Source organism: Osmerus mordax, chromosome 17, assembly GCF_038355195.1.
Source record: "Osmerus mordax isolate fOsmMor3 chromosome 17, fOsmMor3.pri, whole genome shotgun sequence".
NCBI classification, from domain to species: domain Eukaryota; kingdom Metazoa; phylum Chordata; class Actinopteri; order Osmeriformes; family Osmeridae; genus Osmerus; species Osmerus mordax.
Window position 1 is genome coordinate 13,017,469 of NC_090066.1, and position 20,975 is coordinate 13,038,443.

Below are 20,975 nucleotides of genomic sequence, written 5' to 3' on the forward strand. Positions count from 1 at the left end.
GGCTTGGCGAGACGCATACACAACATTTCAGGCAATTGTGGGCTGACCAAGCCCCCACTCATTCCTTGGCTTGAAGTGAAGGCCCTTGTGGATCTTGATGGTAATGCATTTTAGAAAAAGTTCTCAAAATCCTGAAACATTGATAGTATAGGCCAGGAGTAACTACCACACCACAAATGACGCACCATTATCCATAGGTGGCGCTACGGCCAAGCCCCAATTTTCCATTTACAAAGTGATGCCATTCGCATCCCATTTGTCCCAAAATTCTGAAATTCATTAGATATGCCTTATTTCTCATGAGGAACAAAAAAGCCTCAATAACCTATAACGGCCGCCATATTGGATTTTTTTGTACAATAAAGATTTAGGAAACACGTTTTTTTGCTACTTCTCCTACAATTCTTGTCCAATCTTCCCCAGAATTGGCAGGTATCATCGTCAGAGCAACCCTCACTGAATTCTTTAACAGATTTTTGAATTTCAAAACCGTTTGTCCGGTACAGCCAATCAAAATCGTCAACAAAGCAACCAAACAGGAAGTTGGATCAAATCTCAGCAAATCTTTGAAATATCAACACCAAACTTGGTGTGTCACGTGAAAGACACTACGTCATGTTCCCATGTAGGAAGGCAAATTAATATCTTCAAAAATGATTGAAATGAAGGAAATCAAATTTATTTCTAACGCTAAAATAATGCTTTACACATCCGCCAGTCAAAAAACTCTGATTCAATCACAAGTTCATGAAGACTTTTGAGAATGTTTAGTACACAAATCTCAGAAAAAGTTGACTGTAAGATGAAAAGTTGAATTTAGGTGAATATTTGAAAAATGCATGCTTGGCTAATTGTTAAGGAAATTTCCAATGAAATGTCTCCCCTGCTCCTCAGCACGCGCGCTCCACATTCTCACACACTCAGCCTTTCCCTTGACACACGCACAAGCTTGGCGAGACGCATACACAACATTTCAGGCAATTGTGGGCTGACCAAGCCCCACTCATTGCTTGGTCTTTAGCAAAGGACCATGTGGATCTTGATGGTATTGCATTTCCGATTTTGTATGCAATGGTAAAAAGTTCTCAAAATCCTGAAACATTGATAGTATAGGCCAAGAGTAACTACCACACCACAAATGGCCCAATATCACCCATAAGTGACGCTACAGGCCACGCCCTGGTACACAAAGATACAAGGCTTTCTGGAATGGGTAGGCTCACCAAGCCCCCTCCCTTCACTCCTTGGCTTGAAATAAAAGCCCTTGTGGATCTTGATGGTATTGCATTTCAGATTTGGTATCCCATTGGTAAGTCTGCAGCATGGATTTTTACAGTGACAATTTGTGAAGAATATAAATTTTTCAGTGGTTTGCAATGTTTGGAGGAATCCGCCATTGCTGCTTGCAGTTATATTTACAATTATTATTCTAGTTCCATGGGAGTCAATGGCAGCCCCTAGAACCCTTGGATAACTTTTTGTTAAATTTGGCACACTCATTAAGGACAGTTCCTTCTATACCTACACCAAGTTTCATGTATCCCATCAGACCACTCTAGCGCCACCAATGGGTCAAAGTTGGACTTGTGTTTACACATGCAACTTTTGAACCGTATAACTGATTTTCAAAAATGAGGTACCATTGGATTCCCTGGATCAAGACGAGTTCAACGATGTCAATTGATGTCAATTTCCGGTTATATAGATTTTCCGCTATTTCCGGTTGTATCAAAAACCTTTGAAAGCCTACTCCTCCTACAATTTTTGTCATATCTTCTTCAAAATGACCAGAGATGAGCTTCAGACCAAGCCTCACAAAAGTTATCCCATGGCGTTTTGATTTTATAAACCGTTTGTCCGGCACAGCCAATCAAAATGAGAAATAAAAGAAACCAAACAGGAAGTTGGGTCAAATCTCAGCAAATGTTTGAGATATCAACACGTAACTTGGTATGTCACAAGGAAGACACTACAACATGTTACCATATGCAAAGGTTATTTCATATCTCCAAAAATGGTTGATATAAAGCAAATCGAATTTATCGCTAACGCTACAATAATGCTTTACACATCCGCCGGTCAAAAACTGATACTTTGATTCAATCACAAGTTTATATGAAGACTCTTGATAATGTTTAGTACACCAATCTGATGAAAAGTTGACTGTAACATGAAAAGTCGATTTTATGTGAATATTTAAAAACATGCATGCTTGGCTAATTGCTAACGAAATTTTCAATGAAATGTCTCCCCTGCTCTTCAGCGCGCGCGTGCTCCACATTCTCACACACTCAGCCTTTCCCTTGACACACGCGCGGGCTTGGCGAGACGCATACACAACATTTCAGGCAATTGTGGGCTGACCAAGCCCCCACTCATTCCTTGGCTTGAAGTGAAGGCCCTTGTGGATCTTGATGGTAATGCATTTTAGAAAAAGTTCTCAAAATCCTGAAACATTGATAGTATAGGCCAGGAGTAACTACCACACCACAAATGACGCACACCATTATCCATAGGTGGCGCTACGGCCAAGCCCCAATTGTTCATTTACAAAGTGATGCCATTCGCATCCCATTTGTCCCAAAATTCTGAAATTCATTAGATATGCCTTATTTCTCATGAGGAACAAAAAAGCCTCAATAACCTATAACGGCCGCCATATTGGATTTTTCTGTACAATAAAGATTTAGGAAACACGTTTCTTCGCTACATCTCCTACAATTTTTGTCCAATCTTCCCCAGAATTGGCAGGTATCATCGTCAGAGCAACCCTCACTGAATTCTTCAACAGATTTTTGAATTTCAAAACCGTTTGTCCGGTACAGCCAATCAAAATCGTCAACAAAGCAACCAAACAGGAAGTTGGATCAAATCTCAGCAAATCTTTGAAATATCAACACCAAACTTGGTGTGTCACGTGAAAGACACTACATCATGTTCCCATGTGAGAAGGCAAATTAATATCTTAAAAAATGATTAAAATAAAGTAAATCTAATTTATTTCTAACGCTAAAATAATGTTTTACACAAAGTTGACTGTAAGATGAAAAGTTGAATTTTGGTGAATATTTGAAAAATGCATGCTTGATTAATTGTTACGGAAATTTCCAATGAAACGTCTCCTACGCTCCTCAGCGCGCGCTACACATTCTCACACACTCAGCCTTTCCCTTGACACACGCGCAATCTTGGCGAGACGCATACACAACATTTCAGGCAATTGTGGGCTGACCAAGCCCCCACTCATTGCTTGGTCTTTAGCAAAGGCCCATTTGGATCTTGATGGTATTGCATTTCCGATTTTGTATGCAATGGTAAAAAGTTCTCAAAATCCTGAAACATTGATAGTATAGGCCAAGAGTAACTACCACACCACAAATGGCCCAATATCACCCATAAGTGACGCTACAGGCCACGCCCTGATACACAAAGATACAAGCCTTTCTGGAATGGGTATGCTCACCATAGACCCTGAAGCCGATGCCAAAGCCAGCTAATATTTTGTAAGCCAAATTGAGCCACCATCTGATATTTTTTGGCTCAGCCAGATGTAATTATTTGCGTCAAACAATAATTATATCTATCACATAGAGACATACACACACAAATCAATGATAAACTACATCAATTTTGCACACCGGATTCGCCACAGTCTTGTGCTCGTTGCTATGATACACAGGACTCACAGTGAATTGATGACCAATTAAAATTGTGCGTTTTCCAATGGTGATGATCATAGACATAGACAGTAAAAGCAGCAATGCGTCTTTCTCTCACGCTGAGCTGAAATGGCGGAAACAACTAGAAAAGGTAATTGTTACTTGTTACATACTTTCTTAATTTCTATGTTGCATACTCAGACGTTTGTTAGATCTTCAGTTTTTGGAAGTAAGAATGCCGTTTTGTCAGGACTAGGGTTTTGTCGGTATTTTTGTACTCTTTTAAAACTTGGAAATATTGAGATCTAGTAAATCAGTATAACATAAACATCTGTAGACATGAAGTGGCAGCTTCAGGCATTTGTAGCTATTAACATTTTGGCGGCTGCAGCAGCCATTTAGGTTTTGGCTGAGCTGGCTAGCCAGCCAATAACTTCATCAGCCAGCCATTATTCTCAAAACAAATGGCTTCGGGGTCTAGCTCACCAAGCCCCCTCCCTTCACTCCTTGGCTTGAAATAAAAGCCCTTGTGGATCTTGATGGTATTGCATTTCAGATTTGGTATCCCATTGGTAAGTCTACAGCATGGATTTTTCTATACAGTGACAATTTGTGAAGAATATACATTTTTCAATGGTTCGCAATCTTAGGAGGAATCCGCCATTGCTGCTTGCAGCTATATTTATTATTGGGTGTGCTCAAGCCTTCGGCGAGAGCACAACCTTTGTTCTCTCACATATATATTTATTTATTTATTATTATTTATTTTCGCCCCCCTAAGGATCAGTCAATATTTGGACTACATACACAACGGCGGTGTCAAAAGGTTCGTCTTGGTAGCGATTGCGTTGGTTGTATTTTTATTTACGTTCCGTTGCATGGTTTAAGTAGGAATTGCGTTTTTGTGGTGAAAAGTGAAGCTAACGGTGGCTAATTTGCTATCCACAGTCACTGACGTTACTAACGTGACTACGTCACTAACGTCACGAAAACACGTGTGACTACCTGTAGCAGAACATTCGTTTCACATCTGTTAACTTGGGGGATAGCTAGGCTAACTATAGCTTTACTGCAAGGCAGCTGCAGGAACGCCACAAGCAAAGAGGCCAGGGTGATAACTATTTACTCATTTTACTTTGTGATGTGAAACACAATTATGAAATGTAATGTACAATATTAGCTGATATTATTAAGGAAGTAGGCCCACATCTACTTTTGGAAACGGTAGTCTACTATTTCACTGAAGCATTAGCATCATGACATTAGCCTCTGTTGCCCGGGCAACACATACTACAGTGGTCTATGATGCATCTGTTTTCAATCTTTAAAATAAACATTCCTCACAAATACATTTTCGTTGTAGGATTTATTATGACATTACATTACAAGTAAACGATTTGTGGGTGAAATTATCATTACCTGTGGTTTCAAACCAGTGTTGCTCACTGCAATGCTGTAGCCTACGCGAGACACTACAAAAACATCTACACAGCTGTAGGAAGTCAAACGGCGACAGAACATGTTCGGCACTCCCCTTACTTAATCAAAAGTCTATCTAACTACTAACCTGAACTTCATTGCCACAGCCTAAACGTTGCCAATCTGTTCATGAAAATAATTAATTTCAGCCTAAACCGTACAACGGAACGTTAAATCCAATTCAACCAACGCAATCGCTACGAAGACGAACACAGCAGTAGTCTACTAGTACTGTACCGTAGTAGTACAATTTACCGGGGCAGCTTCTCCACACAGGGCTATATCGCATTTTGCGTTGTTACTGACAATGATCGCTACCAGTGAGCTTTTTATGAATGAGCGATTTTCCTCTAAATAAATGTCAAGCTTATTTACGTTTTGGGGGGCATATTTTCAGTTAGCAGATGGGACTGTCTGAATCGCGATTCCATCTTCTACTGCTGGGTAAAGTCGTAGAATAATCTTCAAAGGGGGTTCTTTATTAATGAATGAATGCAATGAGTAGGCTACATGCCTGAAAATATCACGAGAAGGGAAAAACTTAAAATGACGTTTAAGTCATAGAGATTAGGTCCATTTTTACACCGGTCTGCCAAATTTATTCGTTTTGATTCAACGATGAGGCTGCCTCTTGCAGGGGAAATGAGAAGACATCTATTTCATTCTACACTTCACTCGTATTTTCAGTTGTAAATGAGCAGCAAAAAAAAATTCCGTTAAATCTATTTAATCTTTATAAATAATAAGTATGCATTTTCATATAAAATATACATAAATCAGTTGTAAAAATGTCATTCAAAAACGGACCCCTGTGCAACCGACGCAAGCAAGCACACCCTACAATTTCCCCAGAAATTGTACCCTCTAGTTATTATTCTAGTTCCATGGGAGTCAATGGCAGCCCCTAGAACCCTTGGATAACTTTTTGTGAAATTTGGCACACTCATTAAGGACAGTTCCTTCTATACCTACACCAAGTTTCATGTATCCAATTAGACCACTCTAGCGCCACCAATGGGTCAAAGTTGAAGGTGTGTTTACACACGCAACTTTTGAAACGTATGACTGATTTTCAAAAATGAGGTACCATTGGATTCCCTGGATCAAGACGAGTTCAACGCACACTATGACGTCATACCCAGTCATATAGATTCTCCGCCATTTTGAATGTTAAGGAGAAACGTTTTTTTACTACTCCTCCTACAATTCTTGTCGAATCTTCTTCAAAATTGCCACAGATGATCTTCAGACCAAGCCTCACAAAAGTTATCCCCTGGAGCTTTGATTTTCGCAACCGTTTGTTAGTTACAGCCAATCAAATTCAGCAACTGATCCGGAAAAAGGGAAGTGAGGTCATATCTTAGTGAATCTTTGATGCATTGACTCCAAACTTGGTGTATGGATTCATGACCCTGTTATTAAGAGGTCCGAAAAAGGTAGAGTCATTTGAGCTCTAGGGGGCGCTACAATAGGCAAAATTGTGTTTTGACCAATAACTGTGGATTTGTTTGTTGTATTTCAGTGATTCCTATGTCTCGTGATATCTTAGGAGATCCCATGTCTGACGCATGTTAATGCCTGATACCAGACAAATTGATGAGGCCGCCATTTTGAATGAATGAATGAATAAAACGTTTTTTCCCTACTCCTACACAATGTATCCAATATTCACCAGATTTGGCACAGATTATCTTCAGACCACAATCACCTTGACATGTCAAAATAGGACTGAATTACAGCTGTTGGGACAACAATTTGGGCCAAATCTGACCACGCGTGCCACAGGAGAAATGGCTTACTTTTTGTATACAGTAACTGTACACAGCCATTCCCAGCGCTGAAAATGGCTCACTGGGATAAGACGGGCTCCTTTGAAGTGCAAGGTCGTAGGTTCGAATCCAGCCAAAGTCTCAAGCATGTCATGATACTGGTTGATCTGTTTAGTGATGCCAGGTATGCGACAGTAGCTGTCGAGCAGTATAATCATAATGGTCACGATAATTTTTCATTCTCAGGGGATTTATACTCAGTCAGATTTATTGTGCTTTGTCGATATATAGTGATGCTACATCTAGCCAGTGCATCGGATTTCTTGCATCATAACTTCTGAACAGATTTGTCATAAATCACAAGATTGGTCTCTTCTGATTCTAAGTGGCATACTAACTCGAAATATATCACACTGTCCCGTGTCTGCCATTTTGGGCGTCGGCCATTTGGAATTTTCATTAAAACAAACTCCTCGTTCGCCGTTGCTCCTATTTTCATGGACATGTAATCAAATCATTTTCAGACCACAATCACCTTGACATGTCAAAATAGGACTGAATTACAGCTTTTTATACTTGGGTCAAATCTGACAACGCTTCCCACAGGATAAACTGCTTACTTTTTTTATACAGTAACTGAACACAACTCATTTCCCTGCAGTGAGAATAGCTCACTGGGATAAGACGGGTTCCTCTGAAGTGCAAGGTCATAGGTTCGAACCCAGCCACAGTCATCAAGCATGTCATGATACTGGTTTATCTGTTTAGTGAAGCCAGGTATGCCACAGTAGCTGTCTAACAGTATAATGGTAATAATTATCATTCTCAGGGGATCTATACTCAAGAAGAGTCAGATTTATTGTGCTTTGTAGATATGTCCTCTAACCTCTAGGGGGGCGATCCCATGTCTGACACATGTTAACTTGTGATACCAGCCGAATTGATGCCGCCATTTTGAATGAATTAATAAAACGTTTTTGTCCTACTCCTCCTACAAAATATATCAAATATTCACCAAATTTGGGACAGATTATCTTCAGACCACAATCACCTTGACATGTCAAAATATGACTGAATTACAGCTGTTTAAACTTGGGCCAAATCCGACAACCGCTTGCCACAGGGAAAACTGGTTATATTTTTACCCAGTAACTGAACTGTGATTTGCAGCACTGAGAATCGCTCACTAGGATAAGTTGGTGTCCTGGAAACGGCAACAAAAGGAATTTGGACAACCTCTTCTACCTCTATGGACAAGGCAAAGTCCAAGTTAAAATATATATTTTTTGTGATGTTTAAAAGTAGTTTGCAATTTGCACATGATTTATTTTACAATATTCTACTGTATGAATCCGTTGCATTACCAACAGCTTGTCACACTCACATACAATACAGTGACATTTGGAAATTGTCATTGGACCAACGTAGTATCAATATTGTATTGTGGTTTGATTGGTATTGGAAGACGTCCTCTCTTTGAACATCATTTTATGTGTTTTGGCAAATGACAGATTAGCATGATAACCCAAAGTACATTAAATTGATTTAAGATATCCTGCCTTAAGAAGGACAGCAGGAATTTAAAAGCATGTTATGTGTGCTGTTCACAAAAACAGGAATCCACTTTTGCCTGCAGTGTGAACATAGCAAGGTAAAAACTGTAGGTAACTAGTTCAACATTCAAAAACCATTGTTGTGTTTAATATTATGTCACAAATTACAATATCAGAAGAATCACATCTTTTTAGCAAAGTGAAAACACCAAACTGAAAAAACAGACTTTTTATTATTTTGTCTCATGAGTGGCCAATCCATACAAATTCTTATTAAAAAACAATGATACAGGAAGGACTGGAGTCTTGTATAGATTATCTGGTGGATTTCCCATTCTCGTGAAGATCCATCCTGTAAACAGATAAATAAATGAGTGAATCAATATAACAAGTTATTCATATATTAAATTCCCTTTAAAAGACAATATAATGGATGTGCATATGGACTCCCATACAAATATGACCAAAGTCAAATCAAACCCATTCTCTTCGTTCAGGTGTTGGTATAACTCCGCCTTGTTGTTGACTGAGCTGATCCTTCCAGCAAACTCTTGGTGCTTCCTAGAGTTGGCTGCAGTAATTCTATTGGTCCACATCGTGAGAAGTGAGACTGGGCCTACATCATAATAAACACAGAAAATAAACAAAATTATGTAGTATTATAATGGTTTCAAAAACTCCTATTCATTTAAATTATACATTTGCATTTGAAGTCTAAAAAGCATTTGATAATATGCTCGAATCTTAAAAAGTATTTAAAAATAAATCAGGAGTAAAATAAATTTCAGTATTTTTATTTGTCAAATAAACAATACCAACATTGTCATGCCTCTTATACAGATCAGTCTAAACGAAAACATCTTGAATTATCCATAGATGAAAATTGCATTTGTATGCCAACCTTTGGGTTTTTCAGGAGGCTGAATGTCCTCTGAAGTTAGTCGGGGCTTCTTGTTAAGAGGCTCAGGCGAGTCAGGGGAATCCTTTATCACTTCGGACTCCTGCTCTTCCTTCTCTCGCTCTATTGACCCTTTTAGCCTAGTGGTAGGAAAAGCTCAATCAATTAACCAGGCAGAATTCTAAAATAAAATGCAATAGTGTTAAACATTTAATAAAAAAAAATATCTGTAAATTTTTTTGTAGCAAGATGCTTACTAACCTTTCAGATTCTTGCCAGCTCTTGTCATCTGCCTCTTTGTTGCCATTCTTCTCCAACCGGTCTTCCTTGTCATCCCTCTTCCTTCCTCTTTTCTTTCTGTCCTCTTCCTCGGGAGGCTTGCGGCAGGCACTGATACAGTCCAGAACTCGTTGGTGTTTTTCACTTCCTCCTACATGGGTTTTCACTAGAGTTTCCAGTTCATTCCACATGATGCGGTACTGCTCGTCCCTAAAACCAAAAGGAAAGTTTCCTCAGTGAAGGGAGGTCACAACAAGAACAAGGATATTAACATTAGAATACATGGTACAGTGTTCCACAATTAATGCTGCACTTAACCTTTTGGGGCCTTTGCCCCTGGAACCAACAGTGGAGATGGGCAGAGGGTCGTTCTTCCTTTCCATTTCCACAAGATTATAGACAGTTTTCTGACAGGTTAGCACATCTTCTTCACTTAGATTTTCCTTCACTATGAGATTAGCAAGTGGAACCACCTGGAATATAACAAGATATATGAAATATTGTCTGCTCTCCCTTGGGGGCAGAAACTTTTATATAAAAAGCTGGAGTGGGTAGGAGTTTTATCATCTCAGAATCTTTTTGATAACAATCCAATTCTTTCCATGTTGACGAGCCCCATGTCTGGTCAAATGGGCTCTGTTGGACTGCAGCAGTGAAGTAGAAAGTGTGTGTTTCTCACCGCCTGCATGTTGAAGATGGTAGTCTGGGAGATTATCATAGGCCAGTAGCGAGTGTAGCGCTCCAGCTGGGCTTTTGCCCTTTCCACAGGCGACTTTTCTGAGAGATCAGCAAATTGGGATTCTGGGACAGGAGTGAGACGGTTTTCCCTCATAAACTCCCCAAAGTCCTGCAGATGCAACCGGTGGAAACATGAATAACAATTTATATGCACATGAAGTTATTATGATATTAATATGAAAGATGATCTTGTGCATTTTAATTTCTGTTAGTCATCGCTGAGAGCCTTTTTGCATGTAAGAATTTTTATGTTCCATTTATATAAAGCAGGGTCCATGAGTCTGAGACCACACTGAACATTTAATTGGGGAATTGAAGACTGAAAATTCAAAGCATTATATGACATCACAAGAAGCTCTTTGGAATGAGTGCGTTTACAGGCACACTAATACGCCGATCATAACCCGATCATGGCAATAATGTATTTTCCATAAAAAAATACACAAACACACACCAATCCAGGAACATGCTTTTGCCATCCACAAAGCAAACCGCTCTCAAATTGTGTTTTGTAGATTATATGAATGAATGCAAAAATTATATTCACAAATTCAAAAACGAATATCTGATATGTTTCCAATGTTAACATTTACAAATAAAAACCTGTGCTTGTGACCTGGAAAATCTGTATTTGTGGATCATATGACATGCTCGAGTTGCTAGGATTTTAAATTTAGATTGTTTTGACAAATATTACGCAGGTTGCCATGTTGAGGATGACTCACAAATGCACAAGAGGACTCACAAACGGACAGCTTCTTTGGCGTGACCAACTACAGCCGGATGTGTTTTTGGCTCATTAGTGCCTCTTGTGGCCAAAATCACACATAATTAAATGCACCCTGAGATTGTCCTAGATTAGCCAAATTTTATTTAATCTAATGTTTTTTATGTAATACATTTATGAAATTTTTGTCTCAGTCGGAACTGTTAGACAAGCTACCCATCTTTAGCGAAACAGAGCAGAGAGCCACTTCTGGGACGCGCTACAGCGTGTTTGGTGTAAACACAAGCATTGATGAGAGTGGCCGCATCAGAGCCGTAATGCACCCGGTGTAAATAGGGGGTTAGTCTGCTTTCTAGCAGTTTTTGGAAACTATCTGTCTGGCACTTGTTTTGATTTTATAGCGTGACTAAACTATTTACAAAAATAAACACCTGCATAAATTCAAGCCTTCTGCTTTTTTCGAAGGGCTAGCCTGCTCTACAAAGTTGTTACTGTAGCAGTTAGACAAGCCTGGAAGAGGTTTGTAATTTTGTAACCAGCAGCCTACAGCCAGCACCGTTAATTCAGCATCAGTTAAATTCAACTATGGCTGACAGAATAATGAAGTCCCAGCAGCCTTCTTGGAACTTTTTACATAGCTTCAGCTGCAGTGGGGCCTGTACAGGAACACACACACGGCAACACTTTGTTGCAGAAGCATAATGGTGCAAGTTGTCCGTGGACCATTCAATGATTAATGTAAAGAATCATGTCGATGCAAGTATTGAGTAATTGCATTACTAATAACACATGTACGGAATAATCGTATTATTGGCATAAACAGACAATTCCAAATTGTGCATCTCATGGTCATATAAACGCAGTCTTTGTCAAATCATGCTGGAATAATATCAGTCTTCAGGTTTTGCAGTTTAAATGGGGGGGGGGGGGGGGGGACAGGACATACCAAACACTAAGATTTTCTGAAATTTGCATTTTTCAAAACAAATGACAACTAGTTGTCTCAGACTTTGGAACCTGCTGTATGTATGCCAGTTCACGTGACAATTGTCAAACAAAACTCTCCAACTACTCAAACATTGTGAGGTCATACAAATATGGCAAAAATGTGTGGCACAACAAATTCTCCAAAAAACTAAGCAAGGGTCCATTATTTAAGTCTGGTTTGGTGCAACAATGCCTGCGTGATATTTCTTAAACTTTTCATGAACGTTCACCTAAGACAGTTGCCACTATTCTTTAAGCTTTTTGCTATTTTCTTTATACCTACAGGCAAGTTGCTTTACAAAAATGGATCAGACATATTTTGTGTTATTTTTATCTTTATTGATGTTTTGTACAAGGAAATGATGGCCTTACTGTTATGCGGTAGTCTGTGACCCGCCCCCCGCATCCCTCGCTAATAGATGGAGGGTCCTCCAGGGTGGAGCGGGTACTATTGAGGACATGCAAGAATATTTCGCCCCCATGACTGCTCAGCATGTGGCTGATGACTTTTGACCCTGACTTCCGGGGTTGTTCCAGAAGAACTGAACGTCCTGTTGGGGAAAAAAGATAAACAAGTAACTACATAGGCTCACAACTATTCTATTGTAAAGACTGTATTCATGGACAGACAAATACTGTATACTAGGGATGAGCATTTGACATGTCACTATTTGAATAGTATCCTTTTTTCTCCTTGAATATCTGGATAGTCTATTTTTATATGCTGCTGCGGTTCCGTTATGTAATTACCAGGGCTTGAAATTGCGACCATTTTGAAATTGTGCCTGTGCAACCTCAAAAAAGAGCATTTGAGCAAGAGCAAATAATCATTAAGGTGCGACCCATTTTAATTAATTTACAAAATGCTTGCCAATTAGCCTACGACACAGTATGTGCCTGGCTGTAAGCTGATACAGTGACCGGTCCACTGTTCACCAATCCAGGGCTCAAGTCTCATGCATTCGCCGTGAGACTCGTGCACCATTTCTCATGCAACATGAGGGAAGCTAGTTCAGGCATGGCACTCGGGCAACGCGGGTCATCCGCTCATTAACTACACCTGTGTTAGCCAGCACAAGCCCATTGGGCCACATCCAATAAGACGGCATTAAAAGGCAGCACGGATACGCACACACTCACCCCCGGTTGCTATATGATCTGTGCTGCTGCCGCCCTCCACCATACCCTTCTTCTACCCCTTGCTGTCTGTATGTTCTATCCATCAGGGGGATTATATCTCTATTGCTCCCTGCCTCATATTTCATGTATGTATGTGTCGCATCGAGGAGGCAGGGAGTGCTTCCCTTAGATCATCCAGTCCACCAAAGTCAAACCTATTTCCATGTCTATGGTCATCAATAAATGGTCAAATCTAATACGTGAGTGTCTTGACTGAACTTGTAATTCTCATGCTGAGAAGGGATAACTTGTCCCACAAACATTTATGAACGAGGCACAGGCATACAGAGATAATATTTCTGCCGAGTTGAGAGCCGTCTCAAGTTATAGGCCTACACCCAATCAGAAACAACAACCCCTCCCCCTCCAAACGTTGACAGGTATGGTAATCTCACGCCAAACTTGAGATAAAACTGGAAAGCCCTGTAAATCTACAACATAAAAATTGAAGTTGAAGTTGTGATGCTCCTTAATATTTGGTGGGTGCTCCAACATTTTTGCTGGTGCAAATAACTTTTCAAAGTTTGGAGTTCAAGTCCATGGTTGGGAAGTGCTCCCTGGTTCTTTGCTTAAATGAAATGATGGCTCAGCCGTACAGCATGGAAATGCAATAGTTGCCATTCCCAGATGAAGGTGCACAATATTTACAGTGGACAGAGTGTAATACAATGACAACAGCAAAGGTAAACATAGTCCAAGCAAACTGAAGAAACCTGACAGAGCATGGCCTAATGCTCCCTAAGGCCACCACTGTTCTCTTGGACCATGGTCTGGGGCTCCTCTTGTACACGGTTTCGAGCTTGGACTGCAGCAGGCTGTTTGTTGTTCCGCCGCTGTGCTTACCTGCAAGGCGGAGGAAGAAGAAACGAGGCCGACGTGCTGGAGTCCTCGTCCGAACTCGGAAACCAGGGCTTCAGACTAACTTTTTGCCTTGGTGCGCCTAACTTTTTTATTTAGGTGCACCAGCACAAAATTTAGGTGCACACTCATTTTTCCTTGCGTCGCCACAATTTCAAGGTAACCTTTTTATCAACCTCCATATACATTCATATATATTATGTAAATGATCTTAAACAAGAATAAGGTGTAGGTAAACACATTTCTATGGGCCACGGATGTAGCGGATTAAGCACAATTATACTGTATATAAAAATAATCTTTTAAGTGCTTCACTGAGCTGGCAAACTAAAGCATTTTAAGCAAAATATAAAGTGCTACTATTTAAAAGTGCTTCCCTGAACTGAGACCAAACATTTCATGGCTCAAAGTCTTATAGCAGGTCCCCCCTTGCTGTCGCATGCCCTTCAGATGGCCAACACCTGTAATTTGGCCTTCTTGCCCATCAGAAGAATAAGGATATTCTGTAAATATTAATATAAATATTTTAAATGTTAGTGTAGGTCAAATAGGAAAAGACTATAGAAGTAACAAACAAAAACAATCATTACATCAGTGTTTTTTTATTTGTAACTAGTTAATTTTCACAAACACTGAAAAGTTGTTTTGCAGTATGCAATTGATCAACTTTATACAAAAGCAATACTTTTTTTCAGTTAATTTTGTTCTGTGAGAGAAATCCAGTGGGCTTGAACAAGTGCATCGAAATCTGGCTGAATGTCTGAGGTGGATATGCGAAGGACAGCTGACAGGTGATGATCAGGGTCTGCAGCTTAACCAGCAAACCATCAGTGGCCCGCTCCCACTGAATCAGTCAAGTTCTTATTATGTCCGCGTTAGTTTTTTTTCTTTAGTCCCTTAGTGCCGATACAAATTGTAATCCTTCAACACAGCGACCTGTTCTCCACAAACTAAGAACACAGCTATGACTTTGACCTCAGTAAACAGATACTTAGAAGTCCATTGTTATAAAAACTCTACATTCTGTATCAACCTTTCGTTTTTCATTTTCGAGGGCTAAATCTCCTGTCGGTGAGGTTGCGCAAGCACACATATGTAAATAGCCTGATCACTGTAGTCTTTCAGGACTACATATTTACTACCGCTTAACACATTTATTTATTAAATGTTTTTGATTTACCTAACGCTGGCTAGATGGGACAGCCCGTGGGCCGGTTGTGGCCCGCAGGCTGTACAATGCCCAGGTCTGCCATAACTGATTCTCTGGTGCTTAGGTTGTAATTTCAATAGGTGCTTTCGACATCGACTGCAAGAAACGACCGTCAAGAGTTGGCGCTTGCAGTCGGGGAGGAGTTAAAAAACGCCTCCTTAAAGTCGGACATTCCTGCTTCTCGTGGTTTGCTGTGTTGATGTCGCCATAACTCAATCGCATCAACTCAATTAAACGTAGTCTTCCCGTTAGTGAAGAGGCAGACTAAAACCCTTTCTTCAACAAATATTTAATTAATTAAAAAGTTTGGTCTGGATTTGAGCATTGGCGAAACTGAAGGTATCAGAACAAATACAAAAACACGCGTCAAAGTTGTCGTGTGTGAGTCTGGCCAATCATGAAATAGCTGTGTCGTCATTAGAACCTGTGCAGTTGCTCTTGAGAAAATGCGCTCGTCTACAAAGCCGGCAGTTCTCGAATCAATCTCACGGTAATTTGATGGTTACGTCACAGTGACCTAGCCTCTAGGGGCGTCTCAAGTCGGACAAAAAGACTAACCAGAATTCACAGTTTCAAGTCAGCCGCCTGCAGGCGGCTGCATGAAGTCAGTCCATGTCGAACGCACCTATTCACGCAGCACAGAGCATTGTAGGCCTACAGGAATATCTGGACCACAGCCAATCAGAGGCAAAGACCCGCCCCATCATTGTCTCTGATTGATTTAGACCACAATATGATCCAACCATGAGTGTGAGTTCCGTCAAAGGAGAACAAACGCTTTGTTCGTGCAGAGGCAGCGGATGCGAGGAGGTTAGGTGCACCGGTGCGACCTAGGACAAATATTAGTCGCACCCGTACGTCGCACTCTAGAGCCCTGGAAACGGTGCTTCAAACCTGCTTTTCCAACCATCCTACATGCTAACGTTAAGTCCATCAACAACAAAATGGATGAACTTAAAGCTTGTGTCAAATTCCAACGGGACATCAGGAACTGCTTTGTACTGGCGTTCGTCGAGACTTGGCTGTCTCCGGAGAACATATACCGCCAGGACAGCACAGCTGATTCAGGCAAGTGCAGGGGCGGAGGGGTCTGTGTTATGGTTAACTTTCTATGGGCCACGGATGTAGCGGTACTAGCATCTCACTGCTCTCCGGTCCTTGAGCTGCTAACTGTAAAATCAGACCCTTCTATCTGCCTCAGGAGTTCACTGCGGTCGTCATGAGTGCAGTCTACATTCCCCCCAGGCAGATAAGGCCGCTGCTTTGGATGTCCTGCTATTGGGAAGGCTGATCACACCTCCATTCTTCTCCTCCCCGCATATAGACAAAAGCTAAAAGAGGTCAGACCGGTTGCGAGGTCAGTTCACCTATGGAGTAACGCGAGTGTGGCGACCCTCCAGGACTGCTTTGACACCACTGACTGGCTGATGTTTAGAGAGGCAGCAGATGGGGACATTAATGAATACACGGACACCGTTTCCAGCGAGATTCAACACTGTATCGATGACGTTGTCCCCAAGAAGGCGGTCCGGTCAGAAGCCCAGGGCTCTACGCTAATGTTTTCACCAAGGAGTACATGTGCTCCTAAATGAAAAAATTTAGGAGCAAACAAAGAAATTCAGGAGCACAGTGTTTTTTGTATTCGTTGTTTTTGTATTCGTTTTTAACGAACAAGTTTTAACAATTTACTTTATTAGTCAGTGCATTAATTAAGGTTGATAATCCCGAAAAAAATAAATGCAATATCCTAATCAACGCATGTAAAATCAAAGCAGTTTAACACAAAGCTTGCATTAACTATAGATGTCCCTGCCAAAGCTGATATCAAACTTGCGTCCCTGAACTGTTATATAGTGGGTTAAGCGAGGGGAGTTTCTATAGCCTAATAGTGCATTGTGCGCAACACGCTTGGAAGAAGGGATATGAATAGGGGCCTGTGCCCCAGTACAGTTTTATGTCTAACAACGCCACTGACTTAACAGTTAATGCTAGACAACTAGCAACTTTCACTCTGATAGAACTAGAAAAAATAGTTTAAGAAACATGTATATAGTTATAGTTAATATTTTCTTAAAATACTGGGACATTATAGACTATGTAAGCACGCCACGGATTAAAAGGCTTGGTAGTCAAAGCTAGGTAGACCCAGAGCCATATAAAAAGAGAGTTGGGACACTTCCATAGACTTCCATTTTAATCGAAGGCAGAAGTAAAGCGTCATTTGCGACATAGTCCCAAACATTGTATTTTGCAACGTTCAACCCCATTCACGTTCAGTGTTACAAATCAAGTTAGCTATTTTGAAAATAATGCAGTAATTTGATCAATTTACCAGCTAACTTGCTTCATCACACTGTACATGAATGGCGTAAAAGTTTGTGAAAGACCCAGAGAAACACAAATATCCGACGAGGCAAAATCCCGGACAATTTTGGAATCCCTACTGGACGCATTTTTTAGGTCTCGAAAAGAAGACGTCTGGTCACCCAAATTTTAGCGTATATAGCCAGCTTTACTTAAAGTTTATTGTAAGATAAAACTTGTTAGATTCTAAATGCACATCTGATTAGAGCTAGCAACAATGAATTGCAGATTGAAGGGTCCCCAATCGTCCAGCTAGCTGTTGACGCTCGGCAGGAATTTCAGGTCCACTCACTAAAAACAAACTTGACCCTCTCACTGGACATATTGCATAATAAAATGTTTTATTGAATGCAATTGGTTGCCTTGTATATTCTGTTCTATTTACCAAACTCCTTTCTTGTCTTAAATTGAGCTGGTGTGAGCTACAATATGGTACCTAGCATAGCCATTTCTAGCTCTGCTTCACAATTGCTGCCTAGTGTTATACGTTAATGTAATACACAAATGTTAATAAAGTATCAGACATATACAACACACCAGTAACCAATTGATATGTGTTAATATACCGAAAATGTTAGTAAATCGAGATGCTGCTACTGTCTGTCCCGTTGAAACCATTCAAACAGGTTGCCAGCAGTGTTTTTTTTGCGAGCTACTTGAACCAAGTGATAACGTGTCGGCGAGATCAAAGAGTGTTGTAACTCTTTTTATATGGCTCTGGCCTATTGGTTGCGAATCGTCGCTCGCGCGTCATTATGCTATGTTCACATCGTGCAATCGCGACTGTGACTTGCTTTCCATGGGAAATCAATGGTATGCTTCACTTCATCGCGCTGTTGTTCTGTGTATTGACAAAAACCCGTCACTCGCGCACTGTGCTCGTAAATAATTTTTCAAGTTCGCACATACCTATTTCTAGGCGCAAATGCCAGTGAAATACTCGCACTGTAGAGCCCTGAAGCCCTGGGTTGATGCCGCTGTCCAGGCCAACCTGAGAGCCCGGTCTGTCGCCTTTAACTCTGGGGACCCTGATCGGTACAAAAAGGCCAGATACGACCTTCTTAAAGGCCATCAAAGCAGCGAAAAGGGCTTACAGGACCAAGGTGGAGTCCAGCTACCATGGCTCTGACCCCAAGCACATGTGGAGTGGAGTTACAGACTACAAAGGAAGAGGCTACAGTGAGACCCAGTCCTCTGTCCTACTGCCAGACGAGTTGAAGGCCTTCTACGCTCGCTTTGAGAGGGACAGTGACCCCCCTGTAGTGGAGCTACCTGAAGGCTGAGCCAGTGGTGTGCCTACACTAACTGTAGCTGAGGTGAGGCATTGCTTAAAAAGATCAACCCTCGCAAGGCACCTGGCCCAGACGGCATATCAGGTAGGGCCCTCAGGGGCTGCGCTGACCAGCTAGCAGGGGTCTTCAGTGACATCTTCAACCTCTCCCTCAGCCTGTCTGTACTCCCGACCTGCTTCAAGAGGACCACCATTGTCCCTGTGCCCAAGAACACCAAGGTCACCTGCATGAACGACTATCGCCCGATAGCACTGATCTTTGTCATCATGAAGTGCTTCGAGTGGCTAGTCAAATCATTCATCTGCTCCTTGCTGCCTCACACCCTGCACCCTATGCAGTTTGCATTACGGTCCAACAGGTATACAGACGATACCATCGCCCTGACCATGCACACAGCTCTCTCCCACCTGGACAAAGGAATACGTATGTGAGGATGCTGTTCATTGACTACAGCTCAGCATTCAACACCATCACCCCCTCGAGACTTGTCTCCAAGCACCTCCCTATGCAAGTGGATCTTCCACTTCCTGACGGGGAGGCCCCAGGTGGTGAGAATCGGTGACCACACCTCATCCGTACTGATCACCAACACAGCCCTCTCCTGTTCTCCTTGTTCACTCACGACTGTGCAGCAACGCACAGCTCCAACCTTTTTGTTAAATCTGCTGACGACACAACCATCGTGGGCCTCATCTCTGACAGTACGAGTCAGCCTACAGAGAGGAGGTTGATACCCTGACATCATGGTGTCAGGACAATAACCTCTCTCTCAACATCAGCAAGACTAAGGGGATTGTGGACTATATGAGGCTGCAGGAAGAGGATCATGCACCCCTACAAATCAACGGATCCGAAGTGGAGGTGGTCAGCTGCTTCAGGTTCCTCGGGATGAACATCAGCAATGATCTCACCTGGTCTGCTCACACAGACAAGGTGGTCAAAGCGGCCCGGGAACACCTCTTCATCTTCTTGAGGAGACTGAAGAAGTTTGGCATGGACTCAGTCATCCTCACTAACTTTTACAGATGCACTACAGAGAGCATACTGCAGTGTTTCCGCTATGTTGATAGACCGCCACGGCAAAATTTCTGCCGCCACGGTATCAGAAATACGGCCATACAAAAGGCCGTCTATCAGCAGAGTGCATGTCGGAGAATAGCACGGACACACGCTTAACACCGCGAGGGGGCACGTGCACCACTCGGCGTTTAAGGGAGAGAAAGAAAAAAGAGACTTCCGCTGTCCGGAGGATAACTAGCCAGTTGAGATTGCGTGTGAACGTCCTTGAGAACTTTAAGTCGTATAACTTATGTTGTCAGTTCATTTAAGCCTGTTATTGTATTAGTCTATAGTTCTTGCAATGTAAATGAAGTTCACTGGTGATTTTCATTGTTTGTATTCTTCACCTGCTAGCTAAATTGCACTTGGCTGTTGATTCGATACCGATTGCTGAACGCCCTTGCCCACGTTTGTATTTTAGGTGCCTTATTATGCTGAAGTAGTTACACTGCATTAAGATAATGTAATTAATAGTGGGTTTATTGTTATTATTTGCTACAGAATGCTTAGCCTATATGTTAAGATCAAATTAAGCAGACAGTTCCGTTTCATACGTAAAACATTTGTTGGCGGGGGGGGGGGGGGGGGGGGGGAGGCATAACAGTGCAGTTGGTACGCAAACAACGCAAAGCAACCTGGCATAACATAAGAATTTCAGTGCCCAGTCTGACCCTGTGTTGTTCTGTGCATCTGACAATAAAAGACTTGAACTTAAACTATACCGGTAGCCCTGCCCACCATACCAACTGCACAATAACTACTTATGCTGTTATACATCACTGACAGTGTAATTACCAACAAATACATACATCTACACAATGTACAGACACATACAAAACATTATTCCATCACCGACAACTCTGTGTCCGTTCGTCAATTTCATAAATGGTACCTTCCACCACTCGCACTGCACCTGTGCAGCGA

The 20,975-nt window shown here is 41.5% G+C and overlaps 1 protein-coding gene across 2 annotated transcripts in view; it reads right to left on the minus strand.

Annotated features, from left to right (window-relative positions):
• Window positions 1-8,674: 8,674 nt before the first annotated feature.
• Window positions 8,675-20,975, minus strand: part of ints13 (integrator complex subunit 13) — a 53,952-nt gene continuing 41,651 nt past the window's right edge. Inside the window, exons 11-17 of one of the 2 annotated variants that reach the window (XM_067254665.1) lie at window positions 12,462-12,640; window positions 10,317-10,484; window positions 9,956-10,110; window positions 9,620-9,847; window positions 9,362-9,498; window positions 8,941-9,076; window positions 8,675-8,812 (exon numbers count right to left, since the gene is read on the minus strand). In XM_067254665.1, coding sequence (XP_067110766.1) covers window positions 8,776-8,812; window positions 8,941-9,076; window positions 9,362-9,498; window positions 9,620-9,847; window positions 9,956-10,110; window positions 10,317-10,484; window positions 12,462-12,640 — 1,040 coding nt within the window. In that variant the 3' untranslated portion in view covers window positions 8,675-8,775. Of the gene's footprint in view, window positions 9,077-9,361; window positions 9,499-9,619; window positions 9,848-9,955; window positions 10,111-10,316; window positions 10,485-12,461; window positions 12,641-20,975 lie in introns of both variants that reach the window. The other variant, XM_067254664.1, reaches the window with a different exon arrangement.